The following is a 23,264-nucleotide window of genomic DNA, read 5'->3' as shown; positions in this document are numbered from 1 at the left end:
TTTATTTTTCTGGAATGGTAATGAAAATAGTAAACAATTAAAACACACGAAGAAATATTTATCAAATGGTATGGTATAAGGCAATATATTTTATATGTAAAATAATAATAAATAAATTAGAATAAAAACCCTTCCTTTTCTGTTAGGCAAAATACATGGCATGTAATATGAATTTTCTTCAAATAAAATTTTCTTTTAAATTAAAAATTTTATTTGGTTATAATTTTTTTTTTTAAATTGGCGGTTTAGTCTAGGACATTCTAAGTAGGCCTTGACCTATAATGAAATGGTGGCATCACTGTTGTAGTGGCAAAGTTTTCTTTGAAAAAATTTTAAAAATTCATACAGTTAATATTTATTTTCTTAAAAAGTAAAGAACTGTTATTTAAGCTTTTCTTTCTGACCTAATTTGGTTTAAAATTCTCTGAATTATAGCCACTTCAAAATAAGTCTCTCCTCCCTTAGTGTATTTTGAAGCTTTTTCTTCATGCAAAATAAAAGGTAGAATAGTTTTATGAACAGCGATACGGCACACCCTCGGACCCTAAGCAGACTGATATAAGTGCATTTTTGAAAAGAGACTTATCTACCGTGTTTCTTTAATCTAAATTTGAAAAACTGTCTGGTTTATGCAATATAGCCAAGATTGCACTCTCGACTTCCACGGTTTCTCTAGTTTTTTTTTTTTTTTTCATTTTTATTTTTCGTTGGCAACAATGCATTTTTAGTTCAAATCACTTTAGTATTCTTCATTAACGCCTGCCGAATCTTAAGAAATCGGTGCCTATTTTTGAGCGTGCCAAATATTTGCTTCAAACTTTTCTATTCTCAGGTCTTACTGGACGTTAATGACTCGTGAAGTGAATTTTTTAAAGCTCAAAACATGTTGACTTTTATCTTCATATTTTTTGAAAACAATGAAATATTTATCTTCCCGCTTCAGTTTCTGGGGATTATCCATTTAGTTACCCCAGTATATTAAATTAAAATACTTAACGCGATATGTAAATTAGTTTTATGTAAGATAATGGTTATGGCTCTCAGATTGAAAAAAAGCATAATAATATATAATATGCAAAACTTTCTAAAAAATTCAAAGCAGTACAATTGCACTTATTCATTTTTTTAAAATTTCTTTATTGTCTGCTGCTCTCGAAAACTTCTTTAACGATGTTAAACATTTCCGTCTACAATTGAAATTTCAAAAATCGAATGAGACAATGAAATAACTCCTCTCTCCTGGAATCTATTTTAAGGAGTGACAAAGTCACTTATTTCGAACAAGTTAACTTCTCCACCCTATTCGAAATTTTTGGAAAATATATTTTTTATTCTTAGATTCAAAATCGATTCTAAATATGTTTTAGTGTATACTTAAGGACACATTTTATTAGGGTTTATTCAATTTACCCTTTATTTAATTTTTTGCTTAAATTACTCAAGTTATATGACTAGTTGTATGAATAGTAAGTATGATAGAAAACGGGGCTTTTCTCTACTTTACCTCATCTTTCCAGCTGCTCTTAGCAAAATAAAGGAATAAATTTAATTTCTAATAAGTTTCATTCTTTCTAATTGTTTCAAGCAATTAAATGTTACTTCCAAACAACTTTCAATTCTGGTATTAATTAAATTATTGACACGTTTCAATTGAGCATAAATGAAACTAACATTCTTGTCTTTTTACAGCGAAATAATAGAACAATTCCTTTTTATAATTTCTTAAAAAAAAAAAAAAAAAAAAAAGCATTAAAACTATTTGCTGAACACCATAAGGTACACAGCTATAAAATAATTTGTTAATCAAAAATTTCTTAGTTTTTCTTATTTCAGTTTTAAGGAAATTCTAAAGTTAGAGAAAGAAAAAATTTTTGAGATGATGATTCTAAAAATAGCACGGTTTTGGAAACTTTTACAATTTTCTTTTTTTAGTATTTGCTGTTTGACAAAATACGGCCTATTGAGCATTTTCCTGATATAGCAATATTTTTTGATCTGTGTTAAAGTTGAGAAATAATGTTAATAACTTTTTAAGCAAATCTTTTCAACATTAACATTTTTAACAAAAGGAACTTTCTTAAAGTTAGCGGACGAGTATAAATTTGAACGTCAAAATAAAATTGTATGCCATAATTTTTTGTTTATTTAAAAGACAAAAGCAATGTGTTGTATTTTTCTGTGCACATTTATGCACTTACTTTTCATTACTCAAATAAATAAGAAGCAATAAAAAGCACAATCAATAACTTATCTTCATTTCTCAAAAAACTAGTACACTTCGTAAATATTCAGCTGTTCTGCATCGAATAATTTTAAACTGCAGAATGTTTTTAATTTCTTAACAAGATTTAAATATGATGTTAAGTTTACTTTTAATTAAAACTTGACAATAATTTAAAAAGAAATTTTACTTTAAAAGAAAACCTAAGTTAAAGTATTAAAAAAATTGATAAGTATGTTAATGGAAAAATAATATTTGTGGTAGCGTAAAGAATAAGATTTTGAGAAATGTTAAAATTTAATTAAATATTTGATAAAATCATTCTGCGAAACACGCGCGGGCAGGTAATTAGAAAATTTATTATACGATTAAGACGATATAATAAGATGTTAAGAAATTGTTAGATGCTTAAAAATGTTGGCTGCGTATTCATAATTATATAAACTATATATTGAAGTTGATAAATATATTATTCCAAATCTGGTTTATAATCTTATTCTATCAGAAACATGCTTTTATAAAACTCGACATTCGTTGAATAAAATGTTTTTTGTTCAATAAAATGTTTTATTTAAATTTCTTTACTAAATAACGAATAAATTTTTGAACGACTAAAAAAGAAACGTATATTTCATAATTTGCGAAAAAGAGATACGAGCAGCAATCGTTTTTGCGATCGCAACGCTCGGGGAAAAGACCGATTCCTGCCAAACGGCTTTCTAATAGAGCTATGTTCCATGTAGTTTTCAGTTCCGTATGGTTTCCTAACTTGACAGCTTTTAATCTATTTGAAAATCAAGAGAGAAACTGACGTACTTCATTCTCCTATGACTCTCCCTATGCTAATGGTGAAAGCATATAAGGTGTTGCCATAGATAGAGGTCCCGCAGTGGACTGATCGTTAAGACACGGTTCCCAGCAAATCACCGAAGTCAAGCATCACTGGCTGCGGTAGGGTGACCACTTGGATCAGTCTGCGTAGGGACCGAGGGTGTGCGGTATTGGTCCTCGTTAAACTGTTCTACCGTAAAGTGCTCGACTTCGCGTGCAGGTCGTTGGACTACCGAAGCAGGGGTGCCAACCCCTCTGCAGAGGATCAGAATTGTGATGGCTTGTCTTCGGATCATCCTCAGTGATGTTTCCCAGACCGTCACCAATAGCCCATTGTGCAGCTCTAGTGCGACGTAAATTAACTACAACAACAACATAGATAGAGAGTTCTGCTCTACCCCACCTATGAAAATTTATGAAATTTTATGAGTGAATGAAATTTTATGCTACGCTCGAGTAAGGATTACCTCCTAGAAAAGAGAAAACTTCAGCACGGATCAATTTAGTAGTCCGACGTAACGAACGTAAACTGCGCAGTGGATGATAAATAAGAAACACGTTACTACGTTCAGGCTACCAAGGTGCGCAGTGGGGGAAACACATGTGGACTACTAAAGGATCAAATTTCTCATTTATGGTAACCCGAGCTCAGGCTCTTTCTCTTCTAGGAGGTATTGGTATTGGCGATCGAAATGGGCTGCAGGTGGCGTAGAGCAGAACTCTTTTCCTATGGCAACACTTCACATGCTTTCCCCATTAGCGTGTGGAAAGTCATAGAGGAAGGAAGTATGTTAGTTTCTCTCTTGATTTTCATATAGATTGAAATCTTTTAACTTGAAAAACTATATGGAACTGAAAACTACATTAAACATAGTTCTAAAGAAAAGTATTATGGAAATTTTAAAAAATATTCTTATTAAATAAAAAGGAAAAATATTAAGAAAAGGGAAAATATCGTAGTACATTCCTATACAACTGAAAAGAGGAGGAGAGGGAAGGGAGAAGGGCTAAATGCATGAAACCGGTCTCTCCCCAGATGGCGTATTCGAGTGTTGCGATCGCGAATAAGACAAGCTCCTAATAAATTAACCACATTTAAATTTTAATCTCCCTATTAAATATTTCTTCATTGTCGCCAACTGATTTTTTTAAATAATAATGAATTAAAATTTTTTTTCGGCTTTTACTAAATAAAAACATTTGGAACTTTTAGATATTTCAATAGAAAATATGTAGATTAATATAGTATAAAAATCTTTTATACCTCATAATTCAAAATGTTTTCATCCCAATTAAATTTAATAATAAAAAGTAATAAATAATTATTAAAAATTATTTTTTCCGTGAAATTATCTTCGGGTAAACGGGTTTTATGAGTGGGTGCAATTTTTTTAATTGCTTTATAAATTTTAAAAATATGACTAAAAATGCAAAAAGAGAAATTAACAATAAGGGATCCGAACTTTGAGGACCAAACTTCCCAGATTCCGGCTACCCCCTATAATTTGAAAGGTTAAGAATCCGAAAATGTAAATATATATATATATATATATATATATATATATATATATATATATATATATATATATATATATATATATATATATATATAATATATATATATATATATATATGTTTATTTAGGGAAAGAACGTTTGTGTGTCCAATCTCATAACTTAATTACTAGTGAAAATATAATTAATGGTGTAAGAGAAAATCTGATCATTAGAACAAAAGTTACTTAGAGTGATCTCTCTCTCTCTTTTTTTTTTCTTTTTTTTTGCGCACTGCATTTTTCCTATTTTTATTTTTTTATTTTGTTCTTTTTTGTACTAAAATTTTTAATTTAAAATTCCAACAAAAATATAAGTTTTGTATGAATAACTGAAGTACACATGGGAATTGATTTCATTAATTTCGTTGCAGCAATTAACACCTTAAAAATTAATATGCCAAAATTGGCCCCAAAGTACACCACCTTCCCTTACTTACGTGAGCAATTCTTTGTGATAATGTTACTGTGAATGACCGAAATTAATGGCAGTTCACTTCCGGTGAATGCTGACAATCACATAACTGCTTTGGTAAATGTTCGAAATATATACTAGGTCTAATTAAGCATCATTACCCCATATACATTTGCTCGGTATGCCCTACACTGATGTTTTTTTAAAGCTCAGTGCCACTGCCCGGTGTAGTGTGTCTACCTCTACAAAAATACAATTTCAATTCACTCGTATATCAGACTTGTTGACTCGATTCTCTGTTGGGATACCTTTTCATAGATGATGGTTGACATTGTCGTTTACTACTATCCCGCCTTTGGTGACCCGGACGTGATGTAACAAGCCTGCCTTGACAGAAACTCCCACTTTGATTTGAACACGCCCACTCCGATGGATTGTCCACATTGAACAGTTGACTTGCTACTTGTGTCTGCGACCTTATCCACCTCCTCGTGCAGTTGCTACTCAGTCTCAATCAAACACAACGTCGGCCTTCATGCACTCGACTGCTAATGGCAACACAGGAGCAACCACCACCGTGAACTTAATACAGCTCTCACGATCAGAAGAAGTACGGTTGATCTTAATACAGCTCTCCCGGCTTCTCACAAAGCAGCAATGAATCAACTAGTGGTATCCGTTCATCGAATTCTATCACAGATATAATTCTGGTGGGGGAGTCTCATATACCTCTGCACACAGGTTTGTAGGGTTAACGTACTAGATTCGCGGCTTCTAAGACAGTTCCTATTGCAAGATTTAAAAAAAAAAAAAAAAAAAAAAAAAGAAAGAAAGCTAGAAGCATGAATTCAGAACAATATATTATTTTTCGCAACATAAATTTGGCAATGCCGGTGGAGTAACCATAACAAACGTCAGCTCTAGTTTTGTTATCTGAAAGGTGTTATTTATTATTGTCTTTATAAATTTTCACTATGTCTGGGGAATCAATAAAAAATAATGTTTCGAAACCCCGAAAAGTAGCTCTTATAACAGGCATAACAGGGCAGGTATGATCGCCTAAAGTTTTTATCTTGATCATTTTGTTAAATTGGAATTATGGGTTTTAATAGATGGGCTGTTATGAAGATAAAATATTAGGGAAAGAAAACTGAGCTAGTCTTATTTTCTTATGTTTAATTTTGATTCTGAATATGTTTTTTTGTTCGTTTCTTTGGAAAAAAAATTAAAGACAATCTGTTTAACATATATAGGTTTCAGATAAAAAGATTCAATGTGCAATTTTTTTTTAGTTTGTTTGTATGTATATATGGAAGGTGATATCGTACCAAATCAATCAATGGTTAATTTGGGGTCTTCGTTATTAATGATTAAGTTTTAGATTTTTGCACTATTTATTCCTTAAGGGTGGCCACAGAACAGAGATTAAAAAATCAGGGAGTTGAATTACAATTTCTAAGTCCAGTCCGGGAAAATGAGCAAATTTGAGTTTGAAGTACTTAGTAGTTCATTGTTTTTCATAAAAAAATTAGTCTTGTAACATTTTTTTTTTAAAAAAAATGTAAAAACCAATAATACATTTCATGTCAAAAATCAGAGAAATGAGATAAAATCAATCTGGAAAAAAGTTGTCAAAAGTGAGAGAAAAATTGGAATTTTTTAGGAGTGTTTGTTACCACCATATTCCAAGTTATATAGCTTTCATACTTTAGAAATTCAAAAGTTTTTACATTTTCAAAATTTTTAAACAGCTGTAATTTTAGGTCTATTGAATTGTTTATTACAGAGAACTATTAGAGAATAAAAATCCTTAAAATAAAAGCTTTCACAATTGTTTTGATTTTTTTCTCCAAAGGATGGTTCTTATCTGGCAGAATTTTTAATCGACAAAGGTTACGAAGTACATGGGATTATTAGGAGATCAAGCTCTTTTAATACTGGACGCATTCAGCATTTATATGGAAATCCTTTGACACATAGAGAAGGCTGTGAGTACTTCTTTTCTTTTCTTTTTGGTATTTTTATATGTTTAATGCTGTTTTTCATTTCTTTCAGTAAAGTGAAGCAAACAGTGAAGTTTCTGAAAATTATATAAATTTTAGATGCCAAATATACTATGTATGCTGCATAATATACTATGTAAATTGTTAATCAAATAAATGCATGTTTAGTCTTATTTAATGATGTTTATTTATAGTATTTTTAGTGTAATTTTTAGTAGTTGTGTTATAATTAATGCTCTTCAGTCTTGTCTATTAATCCCTTTTCAATGAATAGAAACATTTGTTAATTAAACCATTTTGCATTGTAACACAATCACACCATTTTGGGCCCTATGGAAATGTCTTCAGGTTTTTCTTTTCAAGTAAACCCAATTCTAGGATTTTTTAAAAGATTTTCTCATTGGTCACCTTCAGTTTTTGTTAAAAAGTGGCACCCATTTAAAAACTGGTATCAAAAGTAAAATCTTCCATGAAAACAATTTAAAAATTGCTGCATTAGTAAATGTTATAATTTGATTAATAAAAAACTAATTTATATTACTTTAAAACCAAGGATACAAGTTTTTCCTACAGTTGAAAGAACCAAGAAAAAATATCAAAATTCCACTTAGAAAAAAAAGAGGGTTTTTGGAAATCAAATGAAAAAAATGTGGAAAGCTCATTTTCAAAATGAAATAAAGCAATTTTTTAAACTGTTTATAATTGTGATTTAATTTAAATAATTAAATTAATTTCCAAGTTATTTATTATACCATTATTTAATAAGCAAAAATTGAAAGAAAGAAAAACTCCCAATTAAAGCAGCATCAAACTACAAATCAACTCCCCTTGGAAAAAGGCCCAACTCAACCATGGATGGTTTTATTCTAACTGTTCCACATTTCATATCTTTAATATCAATCATAACTTGAAAATATTGCAGTTTTTCTATTTTGATGACTATATAAATCCCTAAAATTCCCTATGTGTAAAATTTTAGTGCATTATGCAACAGTTATCATGAAATTTATATTATTTGGTAACATCTACTGGATTTTTTCTTATATGACAGTTATGTATTAGATGTATAAACTTGATTAAAACTTGTAAGGAAGCTAATTATCAATAACTTTTAAATTATAATTCATTATTTGTATGTCAAATAATTTGCTTTTACTAAACATGTTTAAATTTTATTCTTGTAGTTTGAAATTTATTTAAATACAATTACTTTTAAAACTTATTAAATATGTAGTTAATGTTTATACACAATGAAATTTAATTAATGTAGTTAATGTTTATACACAATGAAATTTTATTACAATTCTCAAGGGTGTCGAGGGTTGATAAAATTATTGTGATTTTAGTCATTGATTAGTTCATAGTATTTAAATAATAAATTTAACCATTTTAGTTAATAACATTTAATATTTTAACCATAATATTTTTTTAATAGTATTATGTATTACTAATATATTTTATTTGAGCTGTGAAAAAAAAAACTTTTTATTTTACTATTTTTTTAAAAATCATGATTTTTGTCAACCGTGTTAACTAAATGAATTTTTAAAGCCCTTTATTCAAAATAAATAAGCATCATATATTTATCTTCCAGCCATGCATTTGCACTATGGTGATCTAACTGACAGTTCCTGTTTAGTTAAACTAATTAGTCAAGTCATGCCTACAGAAATCTATAATTTAGGTGCCCAGAGTCACGTTAAGGTAAGAATTCTTATTCTGCATTTATGACTAGTTTCACAATTGGCCAAATTTTTTAATTAAATTGATTTTAAGCTTTTTCATGTGTCTGATATTTCATTAAATGAAATTATAAATATTAGATCTGGAGTAGTATATCTAAATTAATATTTTAGAAATTTAATCAACTGTCATATTCTTCAGATTTTGGGTGTAATTTTCAAGTTAAGAATAAGGTAATCAATCAACTTAACTTTTTCACTCCGGAAGGCTGTTTTCCAACACAAAAAACTAAAAGCAGTTTTGACAGAATAAAAAATAATTCACTTCATTTTTTAAAAAAGTGCTTTATTGTGTATAAAAATATAAAATGAATCATTGTTAGGTTTTCATCTAGGAGAAAAAATTTGACTAAAGGGGTAATTTGTAAATTGTTGATCATAATATTTGTATGGAAACGCTAAAAATTGCAATGAAATTTTCATGATAGAAAATAATACCAGAAATTGCTTTGTTAAATGTCTATTTATTCCTAATATTTCTACATTATTTTCTTGTTTTACTTTATTATGATTTTATTCTTTTTCATCATAATTTTTATATGTAAGCCTTAACAATTCGTTGGACTGTAAATGTACACTTTTAGAAAACGATACAAAAAAATTTTAAGTGTGTAAATAATAGATCTGTTTTTTTTCCTTTCTTTTTTCTTGTGCAAAATAGTTTCACATGTTTTTGAATTAATTTTTGTTCATTTCTACATTATTTTCTTGTTTTACTTTATTCTCTTGTTTTATTTTATTATGATTTTATTCTCTTTCATCATAATTTTTATATAAGCGTTAACAATTGGCTGGGCTGTAAATGTACACATGCAGAAAACAAAACGAAAAAACTTTAAGTGTGTAAATAATAGATGTGGTTTTTTTTATTTTCTTTTTCTTCTTTTTATAAATTTTTTTTTTATGATTTGACTTGATAGGTAGTTTTAGACTTTTTTTTTTCATACCTGTTTACTGCAACTGCACTGTATATCTAACCAAAGGAAATTATTTTTCAGATATCTTTTGACTTGAGTGAGTATACAGCGAATGTGGATGCATTAGGAACTCTCCGAATGCTGGATGCAATTCGTACTTGTAAACTGGAAAAAGATGTCAAGTTCTACCAGGCATCCACCAGTGAGATGTACGGCAAAGTTCAAGAAGTACCTCAAACAGAGACAACACCTTTCTACCCTAGATCACCCTATGGTATGAAGCGTTTATTGTTTTTCGCCATTTTTGTCCAGACCAAAAAAGATGTAGTTTTGAATAGTGCTCAGCATCAGTGGAAGTTTGATATCATGATATGTCGTCAAAACGTAATTGTATTTTGCTATATACAATAGAGAGCTGTAGTGACTCAGGGGATCCTCCGCACCAGGCTCCCACTGACCACAATGCTGACACAAAATATACTCAGTGGTAGACGTTATGCTGATAAATGTATGATCATAGAAACTCACTTAATATCACAACATAAACTTAAAATAGCAAATTTACTTTGAGATCTGATCGATTAATAAATAAAGGCTGGACCGCGTTACTTACCGACTCACCCCTGGGATAACTACGTCACTTACTTAAAATATTTCAATGCAACACTTATTTTATACCGACAATACTAGAGGCTAGAGCAATGGTGGCTCCGGGGATAGAGTGTTCGAATCTCAGCGATAGCTGGTTGATAGGAATTCCGTATACAGTTTGCACGACCACAGTGCTGACGTGAAACAACCTATAGTGATAGGTGGATTGTAGGTTAGAGTCTCTTTGCCTCCAGGCTAACCATGGGAGGTTTTTGTTGTTTTCCTCTCCATGCAATGCAAATGCGGGTTTGTTCCATCAAAAAGAAAAAGTTATTGAATATATTTATTTCATGCAATATCACAAAAAATTCTCAGCACTTTTATAATATATTTAAAGTTTGTCCCCTTTGAGCGCTAATCCCTGCTTTTTTGCAACATTAATGGTGGTAGATTTCTGTATTTATCTGCATATTGTTTTTATTAGTGTTAATTTTTGTCTTCAATTTTATTTTCAGGTGTAGCTAAGTTGTATGCTTACTGGATTGTTGTAAATTACAGGGAAGCATATAATATGTTTGCTGTTAACGGCATACTATTCAATCATGAGAGCCCAAGAAGAGGTATAAGTCACATTCACTTTTAGTTCAAAGTTGATCTTTTTCAATTTTTATCTGTATATATATTTTTTAAGACTGATTTTTTAGGAAAGGCTGCCAGCTTTGAGTTTTTGTTTTTAAATGGGTGTGGGTAAATTCTCTGATTTTTCTAAGTAGATTGCATGTTGAGAAGACACATTTAAATTTTTTTTTGTTGTTGATGCAATTAAGAAAAACTATTATTTAACACTCATGAATTGGTGACTAAAGATGAAGCCCAGTGAAAGTTACCTTTTTTTTGAAGTTCAACCATTGTATTTCTAAATTCTTATTTATTTTAGGCTTTGCCTGTTAATTTTGGTTTACTAGAAACAGACTCCAGATTTTAGTAATGAAAATAAATCTTAAAATTATATTGAGCTACTTTTTTATGAATACAATGAGTTTTATAAATAATGCATGGAAAAACATAATTTTTTTTTGTATTCAACTATTTCTTTTTATGTTGTTATTTCATTTAATGAATATCTAGAATAAGAAATGTGTATTTTCAGAAAATTCATTTAATTTTGATATGTTTTATTTCATTTAAAAAATAAAAATTTGTAATAAAGTAAATTTTCGAAAATATGACATTTACATAAAGTTTTTCATATAATTTTACGTTAATTTATGTATTATGTTATTCTGTGATAAAAAAAGTAGACAATGAAAATTTGGTATAACGTGCAAAATAAATAAATTAAAGCTTAACTTATAGCTATTTTTGATCTTATTATCAGATTGTCGCATATTAAGATACATTTTTAATGATGCTTGCTGCTTAACTTAAATATAGACATTAATTTATACATAGGATATTTAAGTTTTTCTTTGAAACGATTCAAATCATTCAATTACTAAATTTAAAATTAGAATTTTAAGAAATTTATTGTAGCAAAAGGCTTATTTTAGGGTTATACAATTAAAAATTGAATTTTAATTGTATCAACCTAACTTTTACCAACCATTAGATTTCTGACTGCTCTAATGTTGACACAATTAATCTACATGCATTAGTTTATTGTTATAAACGTGCATAATGATTAATGATACATAATAAATGACATATATATATACAATACAGAACCCTTCATCCGGAAATCAGAAAACCGGAAAACCAAAAAACCGAAACGAAATTCGATAAATTTTCTCGCCATTTTTAAAAAAAAAGTTTTTTTTCCTCATAAGTTTTTACGATTTTTCTTTGTTTTTTTTAAAGATGTTTACCTTACCATCATTTTGGAAATAATCATTAGTGTATTACTTTATAGTTTTTTCTTATTTTTAAGATTATTTCCAAATTTTTTTTTTTTAGTTGGGTTTAACAATAAAAAAAACGGCTTTTCGTAGCGATTCAGAAAACCGGAAAAATCAGTTATCCGGAATAGCGATGGTCCCGACCGCTCCGGATAATCGGTTCCCTACTGTATATATATATATATATATATATATATATATATATATTTGTGTGTGTGTGTATGTGAAATATACCTGTGAACATAGTGATAATGAAGTTCCATTTCATGTTTTCAGGGGAAACGTTTGTGACAAGAAAAATAACTCGGAGTGTGGCTAAGATATTCTTACAGCAGCAAGATTATTTTGAGTTGGGTAATTTGGACTCACTCAGGGATTGGGGTCATGCTAGAGACTACATTGAAGTGAGTCTTTCTTAAACTATTTTTTTGGTTCATCTCTTTTACTTTAAAAGAATATTCTTCTTCTTCTATTGGCATGACAGCTCTTTGTGGACCAGAACCTTCCGTAGAACCTTCCTTCATTCTGCTTGTTTCTTTGCGATTGTTCTCCAGTTATTAATTCTTAAGATTTACGATAAGATTAAGTAGATTAAGATAAGAGCCATTTCATCTTAGGCCTACCTCTATCTGTAGTTCCTATTGGTTTGCAATTGTAGATCTTAAATGTCAAGGAAGAAGAGTCCATTCGACAAATGTGACCTGCAAGCTTTAAGCCACTTATTTTGATGTATTTGTTGATATCAGCTTCCTTGAATAGCCTATATTTAGCTCAAAATTATGTTGTAAAAAATATTAGTTTAAGATTATATCTTCAGTTGTTGGGATTATCTTCTGATGAGTACGTTAACCCACAAAACTCAGGTAGAAATAAATCAGCTAAACTCTATAAGCTGATTTAAGTAAACTTTTGTGAAAGGAATATTTCTCTCCTCTTACACTTTGGATTTTTTCTTTCCATAAATCTATACATTCAAATCTCCATATCACACTCTAAAGAGGATATTATAATTTAATACAGTGCCGACAGCCTATTAAAATCATACCTGTCTTGCAAGTATTTGATTTTTTTACTTTAATTTCCCTAAGAAGTGTAATCTACACCTGTAACCTTTATTTATTTTTTATCAAAGAGCGACAGTACAAAATTTGTTATTTATACGCTTTCAAAACATGAAGAAATAAAAAATTCTAATTAACTGGGGACGAAAAACTAAGGGTTTTCTTTTCTTTTAAACATATGCCCTACCAAAATTTTATTTTACAAATCTGTGATAATCATTTCATAAAGTGATGTTTTTTTTGCATATTTTGACATTCTAATGAATTTTTTTTTTTTACAGATTTGATTTTAAAAATCAGCTGATTTTATAATCCAGTGATTTTATTAGTGGTAGTCACTGTATGAAATATTTTTAAGAATTAAAAGTCAAAATAGACATTTTAAAAGATGTATTACCTATATTACTTCAATCAATGCCCATATCCATATGATTCTTTGTTTGATGGAACATTTTGCCATCTGTCTCTTCTCATACATTTATGGATGCTATAACTTTTTTTTAATATTTCTGATCTTATCAAATAAGTACATACTGTAATATTATTGTCTTCAGTAACTGTCTGACCTTATTGAGATGAGTTTTAAGTTTTGTTGGGGACTGATCATGTGATTGCTGGATAGTACTTCCTCATAATTATCAGTTTCTTTTGGATTCATCATTTTAGCAAGTTCTTTCAAATCTTATGGAGATTTATTTATCCACACTTATCTTATATGCTTACTTTTTAAGGCATGGGTAATTCAAGTAACTTCATTTCAACTGTAGCAATTCTTTTTAACATGGCTTCAAGAAATTCTACATAAAATTCTACATTAATCAAGAAATTCTACATAAAATTCTACATTAATCAAGAAATTCTTCTTAATAATAATTAATTAATTAGTAATAATTAATATAAAAATTCAATTAAGTCAGAGGTTTTCAATTTTTCAGACTATGGAACCCTAAATTATGGACATTCTTTCAACGGAACCCAGACTTTATAGCTGAAGTATATAAAGACAAGTGTGCATGTATTGACCTACAAAAAATTGTTTTATTTTGAAAATATTAAAAAAGAAATACAGCGTTTTTTCATTCATGATAAAATCATTAATAATCTTAAATTATTTTTTACATCTGACAGATGAATTCACAGTCCTGGGAGCTAAATCTAATCTTATTTTGAATTTTTTTTTTGTGTAAACAAAAGCTGAAAATGAATGAAATAAGTCAAAACATGGTTTTTGTTAAAATAAAAAGAACTGCAATAAACTTTGAAAATGGCTAGTAGGGAAACACATTTTTTCATTAACAGTCTAGTTATTTCATTTTGGTTTCAAAAGCGCAATGGGAAGTACTAATGCAATATTTTATAAGTGTGTATCTTTTTCATAGTTTATTCAGTACATTGTTATTTGAAAAATTATATTTTTTCCTAAAAAATGCGCTATTTCTTTTTACTAGCATTTTTCTTTAAATAATATCGTAACGGCAACCAAAATATTCGGTAAATGATGTATTATTGAGGGGATCTAAACATAATTACAGGCTTAAAAATATTAAAAAAGAAACTGTTTAAAGAAAGTTATAACTCATGGAACTTTTTTAACCCTTCTACGGAAACTTTAGGTTCCATGGAACAGCATTTGGGAACCGCTGCTCTAAGTTTCATGGAACACCATTTTGGGAACTGTTGCTTTGAGCATTATACTTTAAGCCTTCTTTTAGCAATCAAAAATATTTCATGATATTAAGGGTCACTGAGAAACGCATTTGTCTAAAAGGGATTTTTCGAATGCATAGGGAATTCATATTCTTTTGATATCGAACAATTTGTGTTATTGTGGATTTTGAGACCTGACTGTATTTAATATTTCAGGGTATGTGGATGATGTTACAACAAGACCAACCTGAAGACTTTGTAATAGCCACTGGTGAAGCGCATAGTGTGAGGGAATTTGTGGAGGTAGCCTTTAAACATGTAGGAAAAGAAATTGTGTGAGTCTATTTTATCCACATCTTAATAATGCGATTAGTATCTCAAACAAAATAAAGTAATTTCTCTTTCTTTTTTTCTTTAAAGATGGGAAGGTAAAGGCCTTGAAGAAGTGGGAAAAGAAAAAGAAAGTGGCGTCGTGCGTGTTCGAGTGAATGCTAGATACTTTAGACCTACTGAAGTGGTAAGAAAATAATGATAGTATCCCTTCGAAGAGTTTGCATTGAATTCTTAATAAAAAAAATTTTTCAGTTATTTTATTCTCATATTTGTGCCTAATGTTTTTGTAAATGAGCTATGCATCTTCTTATATACATTTTAATGCAAACTTCTGATTGCAAAATAAAGTAAAAGCTTGATTTTGCAAGAAGTTTGCTATTACAGCAAATTTTCCAATGAAAATGCTGATATTGATGATGAAAAATTTTAATATTTAATGTTACTAACCTTTCCCTATTGCGCTAAAAATTTTTTAGGAAATATTTTACTGCTGTTCATATGAGCAATATTATGTGAAGAAAGTTTAAATGGAAGGCATTTTTATTTATGGCATCAATATTGAGAAGCAAAAAGCATAATTTTCTTCTTATAATTTTTATATGGCATTGCGTGGGCGTCTACCAGCTAAGTTATCTTCTTAACAAAAGAAAAGGTCTTTTGCTATTTTTAGAAAGCTTACCACACACTTCAAAAGAATGTGTCCTTTGTTAACAAACTACTCCCTTATTTGCCTTCTTTACAACTTACTACGAGGGTTGTTTAAGTAAGGGATGTTTTGTTGTACACAAAGGCCGTAGCCCGACATTCTTTGGGACCAACTGTGTAGGTACAGCTGTGTAGGTAAACTATGTGGTCACTTCTGTGTCATTGAAATGTTTAAATTTAACAAATTGCCCTCCACCCACTGGATATAGTCAGTAATGTGTTTTTAGTCGTCAAAAAAACCTGTCTGCTGCATATACTGCACTGGCAGATTTGTGCAGTAGCAAAATTCCCTGCTACTCTATGACAATGACTCTATGAAATACTACTCTATGACAATGACTCTATGAAATACTACTCTATGACAATGACTTTCTCTGGAGCTCAGATCCCATCTTTATTGGCCTCTTTTGATAGGGAAGTTTTGGACCTCCCCTCCCTACAGAACAGACCTTGCGCTAAGTGATTTAATCTTTTCCAATATTTCAAACAACATTTTGGCAGCAATCCCCACAACGATAACAAATACGTGAGATCTTTTTTTTTAATGGAGTAGGCAGCAAATTTGTATGAAGAGGGTATTCTAAATCTAGTTGTAAGGCATTATAAGTATTTAAAAAATACGTAACAACTAATGCTGAAAAAAAGAGAAATGTATGTACAATCTGAAAATAAATTTGCTTCTTAAAAATTTTCTTTTGTTTGGTTTTATTTTTAAATGGCTCTTACTTAAAAAGCAACTTTCGTATTAAAGCTAACATTTGCTGTTATCAATGACAAAAAAGATATTGCACTTTATCTCATTTTTTCTCTGTCAAAAGCTTGTTACCGTTTTGGAAATCTAATGTTCTAACATGCCTCTAATGGGCAATGCTTTTTTTAATAAAATACAAAGCTCTGTAATTCAGTCTATAGTCTGTTGGCAAAAGTAGTATACTCTAGATGTGTATTTTAAATCAAAACAGTTGCTCAAAATGAAGGAAATAAGAGGTATACATGACTGCTTCATTCCTTAGTTTATTTATTGCTATTTTAGCATTAAATAGTGTATTTGCCCATGAGAACAAGCTCTCTATGGCAACATTTTCCTGTGTTTTTATCATTTTTTGTTACAACAGACTTTTACTGCCTGAATTTAAATTTATAAATTTTAAATGTGAAAGTCAAACACAGTTTTTGAAAAATATATTTTCAAGATTTCAGATTTTTAATTTATCCTTATTTTTTTATGTCTAAAAAGTATGATTTAAAACGTAACATTAAGTCACAAAATAAACGAAAAAGGATATAATGCATTCTATCATTTTAATGAAATAATAGAAAAGAAAAATGAAAAAGACAAAATAAATTATGATATAATTAAATTAATTCATAAGTTTATAATAAATTTAATGATAACCTTCGAGTTTTTTAATGTAATTTTTCTATATTTTCAGAAATTTTCACAAAAATAAAACAATGCTTAATTTTGCTGAAATTTAGAGTAATGAGATTTGGTTATTTCTTAGGTTTTGATGCTCAATGCCTTGAATTAATTTTATACAAATATTTTTTCTGAATTTTCTTTTATATCAAAATATCTTTCTCACTTTTACATTTTTGTGTACAGTTTCTTGCAATTATCTATTCTTTTTGAATCTAAATATGCGTGACTCTTTTTTTTTTCTAGCTATTTTTTACATTGTCATGAATTTTTTTTCTGGTATTCTCTCATATATTAGTGTGTGTATCAATTTTTGTGTATTAATTATATGATTTGTAAAATTTTCAGCTGAATATCATTCTCAAAATTATTCTCGTGATTTTATAACAATAATGACTTTAATGTTATAAAATCACGAGAATAATTTTTTGCGATAGAACTAAATTTCGATTAAATATTTTTAAAAAAAATATATAAAACTTTTTTAAAGAAATTTAACATTGATATATATATTTTTTCCCGTTAGGATTACTTGTTAGGAGATGCCTCAAAAGCAAAGCAGAAAATTGGATGGAAGCCTAGGATAAGTTTTGAGGTAATTTAATTTCTTTTATTCAAGTAAAAATACCAATTGTCGCTGTAAGCAGATTTAGTAGGGGAGAGTTTGTTAGAGATATTAGTCGGGGAGAGTTTATTAGAGATATTAGTTAGGGAGAGATTATTAGAGATATTAGTTAGGGAGAGTTTATAAGAGATATTAGTAAGGGAGAGTTTGTTAGATATATTAGTAGGGGAGAGGACTGGTTTGGTGGATAAAAATGGAACTCCTCTTTTTTTGACACATGAAACTAATAACTCTATGTTCTATAGAGATGAATGAAATATAGTATAGGTTATTTGCTGGTCAATGCCAATATTTTCAAAAATGTAAATAGAAAAATTAGGATTTTCTCTCCACCAAATTATAAATTTTTTTTTTTGCTTCTCAATTGTTTTAAAATTTATTTTGGATGAGTTCAATATCTGATTAAGCCTCTTTTTAGCTATTGTTTAGTATTCAAGATCGCGACACTCAAATACTCTATCTGGGGAGAAGACTGGTTGCTTTTCTTGACCCTCCCCCTTTCCCCTCCTCTTCTCAGTTGTATAGGAATGGTCCACAATATTTTCCCCTTTCTTATTATTTAATTGTCAAAAATATTTTTTTTAAATTTCCACAACACTTTGTTTCAGAACTATGTTTAATGTAGTTTTCAAGTTCCATATAGTTTCCTAACTTAAAAGTTTTTAATCTATTTGAAAATCAAGACAGAATCTAGAGTACTTTCTTCCCCTATGAGTCTCCACATGCTAATGGAGAAAGCTAGTAAAGTGTTGCCATAAGTAGAGATTTATGCTCTACGCCACCTGCAGCCCATTTCGATTGCCAATTTTACATCACGTTTAATTTATGTGAAGTCCTTTTTTTCTGTTAGATGGTGCCGTTGGATAAAAATGTAAAATTATACTTAAATTATATGGATTACTCTTTATTTTGTCTTCACAGTGAATTGATTTCAAAGTAAGGTAAAATGTTAGTTTGAATAATACTTTTTATTCATTTTTACTAAGATTTTAAATATGAAAATAAAGTAAGATTGTTGCTGGAATAGTTGTACGTAGTGGAAAATGCTGAGCAAGCATTATGAAAAACTCATTAAGAACTTTTATTAAGCAGGAAAAAAAAAATATAAGTTAAACATCACATAACTTTTTAAAAAGAAAACATAATCCACATAAATGTATTCTACTCTCTACAACATAACACAGATATAGTCGCTCCATACATTCATATATATAAATCTAATCTGGATCTGTCTTATATATGCAAGCATATATTTAATATATTTAATATCCAATATAATGAGCGTGAAAGAAAACATAGTAAATTCACTTACAATTAATCTGTAAATTAATCTTCACTTAATTTTTGAATGTTCGAAATAAACCTGAAAAATAAAGGAATACCAAGTTTTGAAACGAAAGAAAAGACACCTTTTATCCCCTTCTGAATCAATTTAATCTTTCTCCCTCATCCAGTGGTTTGTCGAACTTTCTGACTAGCAATACTTACTTTTTCCTTGAAATTGGTAGTCTGGCAATTATTGCTAGATACCTTGTAGAGACTCTTCCAGAAATAGAATAATGAGCATGGACACTGTGATAAAATGATTATTTCTGATTGTTTTTTTAAAAATTTTTTGTAATGTTTATTTTACTTGTCTGGATGCTCTAAATATTCCGGTGTGACTACACTGAGAAACCACAATTATATAAAGTACCTTTTCTTGCTACTGGAAATCCCAGAATCAATAAATGAATGGAAATACGAAATAAGTGTTCAATAGGTCGACAGTGCATCAATAATTTAAATATAAACCACTGATATGAATCACATTTTACTTGCTCTGTTTTTTTTAAATAAAATCAGTTATATTTTTTATCTTGTATTTTATTTTCAGCAACTGGTTCATGAAATGTTGGATTCAGATATAGAGTTGATGAAAAAGAATCCAGCTGCATGATCAAAAGTATTCTCTTTTTTTTCTAAAAGGTTGTGTTTAGTGGTGCTTTTCAACATTCCGGTGCCTTGAAATACATATGTAAAAAGACATGAGGTTGTCCTCCAAATATATATAAAACTTCATATAGTGCCATGCACCTATGCATAAATGGGTCTATATTTGTCATTGTTAAATTTTGAAGGAAAAAAAAAGTTTGAATTGAAAAGTCATTATTAATTTTTAACATTTTCATTATAAAGAGACTAAAATATGAATCACAGCAAGGCATTCCCTAATCTCAACCCTAAATATGTATTTTTTGAAAACTTGTCGAAAGTGAACTCAAAGTATTATCTGTGTCTCGGGTTGTAAATTATTATTTAATCGAGAGAAATGGTGATACTGCTGGGACTTATTGAATCACTAGTGAAGAGGACAGGAAGAAAAACCAAAACTACTTTGATTTCCAGGTGATACTTTAATAATAAATCTAGTGTTTTTAACAATCACCTTTTAATATTTGTTTCTACAGATGAAGATACAAACAGGTTTTGATGTTTTCAATCCTTCCTTCCTCATGAGTGATTTTTAGATTTTGATATAATTTTTATTTATTTGTCATTTAAATTATAATTTTAAGCTCTGAATGCATATATTTTTGACTTGATTTTTGACAAAGCTTCTAAAAATATCTATTTAGGGTGGTCATTACAGAGCACCCTGTGTTGGTTGTTTGATCCAATAGATCTAAGTCTAAAAAATTTTTTGAGCTCAGTGTTTTCTTTTAATCACCTATATTTGAGTTTTTAAAAAAATATAATATCTATTATTTTTATGCAAGATTATAAATATGCATATTGGTGGAAAAATGTATCACATTTTGTATGCGCATTACCTGGTATTGCTCCATTTAGGAGATATGCAGACACAATTGAATTTCATTTGTCACGACTAATTCTGATAATGGAGCTTTTTTTCTACTTATTTTTTGTATAAATTTCACAAAGTTGTGTGTAAAACTATTCATGTTTTTTTTTTTATTTTTATGTATTGTCAATTCAACATCTGCAATTTTGTGAATCTTTAGAGTAGAAGTTTTTTTATTTTTGTTCTGGCAAATTTTTTTATTTGTTTCCATATTAACTAATGAAATTTCTACATTAACTGACGGAATATCAATATTTCATGAAATTAGTAAACTATTTCTACTGTAGTGTCTCAACTAACAGAAAATACAATGCGTAGTATGCGAGTTCAATAAATTCATTTCAAAACTTGAACAAACCTTTTTAAATGAATTATATAGTGTCAATGGAAAAGAAATAGTCTCAAATTTGGAAAAATCTGTGAAAAACAAATGTAATAAATCGTGCTCGACCCGAGTCTCGGAGTACGGCTCAAGACATTTTTAATAATATCTGCTCTGACCTCTGTTTTGTTAAAATGTGATGTTACCCTATAAGACTTTTATGATTCTGAAATATCACGTCGAAACGTTTCTGCATGGAATCGATTGTATAATTTGTTATGTATTATAATTTTATTACTGAACTTAAATTATTATTAATGTTTGCTAATTTATTGCTTTCATGTTTTCTTTTCTCGCTTTATTGGTTGTTTCTATTAATGGTTTACCTCTTTTAGAGCTTCAAATTTTATTTATTTAGAGTGATTCTGCAAATAAGGTTAAGTTTGTTGGAATTATTTTTGAAAATTTTATTTTATGTGGCCAGTTGAAAGGAAAGTTGTTCTATTTGAAACTGTAAAAAGAAAATATACTGAAAGGAGGGCATCCATTGAACAAATATCGTAAATTAAATCGTAAAATTTCAAGAACAAATATCGTAAAATTTTTTAAGAACAAATTACTTCTTTTTGATGCATCTCTATCTTTTTAAAACACTTTTAAGCAATGTGAGACAGAAAAAGAAAAAGAATTAAATAGTAGTTAATAATAAAAGATGATGACTAGAGCTTTGAGTGAATCATTTATCTTCATTTTTCATGATATGCATTATTATACTAATGAGCTATTTGTTAGACCTTTGTTTGTTAATTAAATGTGGTTTATTCCATTGTATTTGATAATATTTATTTCTCAATGCAGTCATTCTTGTATCTGTGTCACTATTGATAATTCCCTTCTCTCAAAGCTTTTATTTCAAACACTGCTCTAATGATGGCAGTGGCGTAGCGAGCTTAACTCGCGCCCGGGGCACAATACCTTTTTAGCGCCCCCCTATTCGAAAACCATATAGTATTATATGTAAAATATACTCCCGAATTATTAAATAAATAATGTAAAATAAATAAAGTCATGTAGGCTCAAGCTAGACTTTAAATTTGAGACAAAAAATGCAGTTGAGAAAACAAGACTAGATTCTGAACTGTATATGATCATCTAGAATTAGTTCAAAAGATACCTATTATTTATTTTACATATTTATAAAGAAATATTTTAAAAACACGCAGTAATAAAATAATAAAAAAGTAAATATTTATTATCGCTAAAGGGATACATATATTTGATGATAATATGATTATAATACATTAATAAAACTAATTACTATGTATAAATTTTCCTTGCTTTTGATGAAGCAAATTTATCAATAATATCATCAAAGTTGATAATTACTAATTTGTTTCTTTCCACACTTAATGTTAGGTCACTTAAACGTTCTTGTTCCTTCGTAGATCGTAGATATGTCAAAATTAATTTTAATTTGTTGAATGAGCGCTCGCAGCTAGCAGTTGATACTGAGATAGTCAGAAGTATTTGAAGTGCCACTCTCAAATTTGGAAAAACATCTTCTCCATACGAGATTATAAAAGTACGGAGTTTTAGGTTCAATTTCTTTTCTACTGCGGAGTAACATTTTACAGTCACATATTTCGATAAAAAGTTCTATTCCATTGAAATCTGGATTATAAAATTCGCCCAAATTTTTGCAATTTTTTTTCAAGGTCGTTATCAACATTACCCTCGTTTAATAAATTTTCAATGTCTAGTAGAAATCCAAATTTGAAATTAAGGTGACTTAATCGTGTAGGTACATATTTCTTGTTGCAGGCGATCAAGAACACTTTTCGTAAGGTGAGAAATTTCACTTTCTGTGGAAAAAACAACATCTTTAGCCAATTCTCCGAGCATTTTGCGGCGTCTTCTTACACGTATTGTAGTATCAATATCCTCTTTTTCACAAAGAGACTTCGCTTTTTCTATTGCCTCTTCACAGAGCTTGTCTCGAATTTCGGGTAGTTCAGTCGCTAATGATTCAAGATCATTGAACCCTTCTCTAAAATTCATTCTAGGATCTTGTAATCTGAGCTGCACACGATCAATCCTCCTTAAGATTTCATATTAGAAATGAACTAAAGTTATGAAACT

General features: G+C 29.1%; 1 protein-coding gene across 1 annotated transcript; it reads left to right on the top strand.

Moving 5' to 3' along the window:
• Positions 1-5,890: 5,890 nt before the first annotated feature.
• Gmd (GDP-mannose 4,6 dehydratase) lies at positions 5,891-21,850 on the top strand. The gene is made up of 10 exons (XM_016051769.4): positions 5,891-6,068; positions 6,875-7,007; positions 8,617-8,726; positions 9,763-9,955; positions 10,788-10,892; positions 12,444-12,571; positions 15,092-15,210; positions 15,296-15,392; positions 17,860-17,928; positions 19,835-21,850. Exons 1-10 carry the CDS (start codon positions 5,994-5,996, stop codon positions 19,895-19,897), a joined length of 1,092 nt encoding a protein of 363 aa, XP_015907255.3. The 5' UTR covers positions 5,891-5,993; the 3' UTR covers positions 19,898-21,850.
• The last annotated feature ends 1,414 nt before the right edge of the window (positions 21,851-23,264 follow it).

This window comes from Parasteatoda tepidariorum, chromosome 4 (genome assembly GCF_982258835.1).
Source record: "Parasteatoda tepidariorum strain Cologne lab strain chromosome 4, Ptep-v5.0, whole genome shotgun sequence".
Classification (NCBI taxonomy): domain Eukaryota; kingdom Metazoa; phylum Arthropoda; class Arachnida; order Araneae; family Theridiidae; genus Parasteatoda; species Parasteatoda tepidariorum.
The sequence above is the reverse complement of the archived record's forward strand: the minus strand, read 5'-3'. Positions and strand labels throughout refer to the sequence as shown.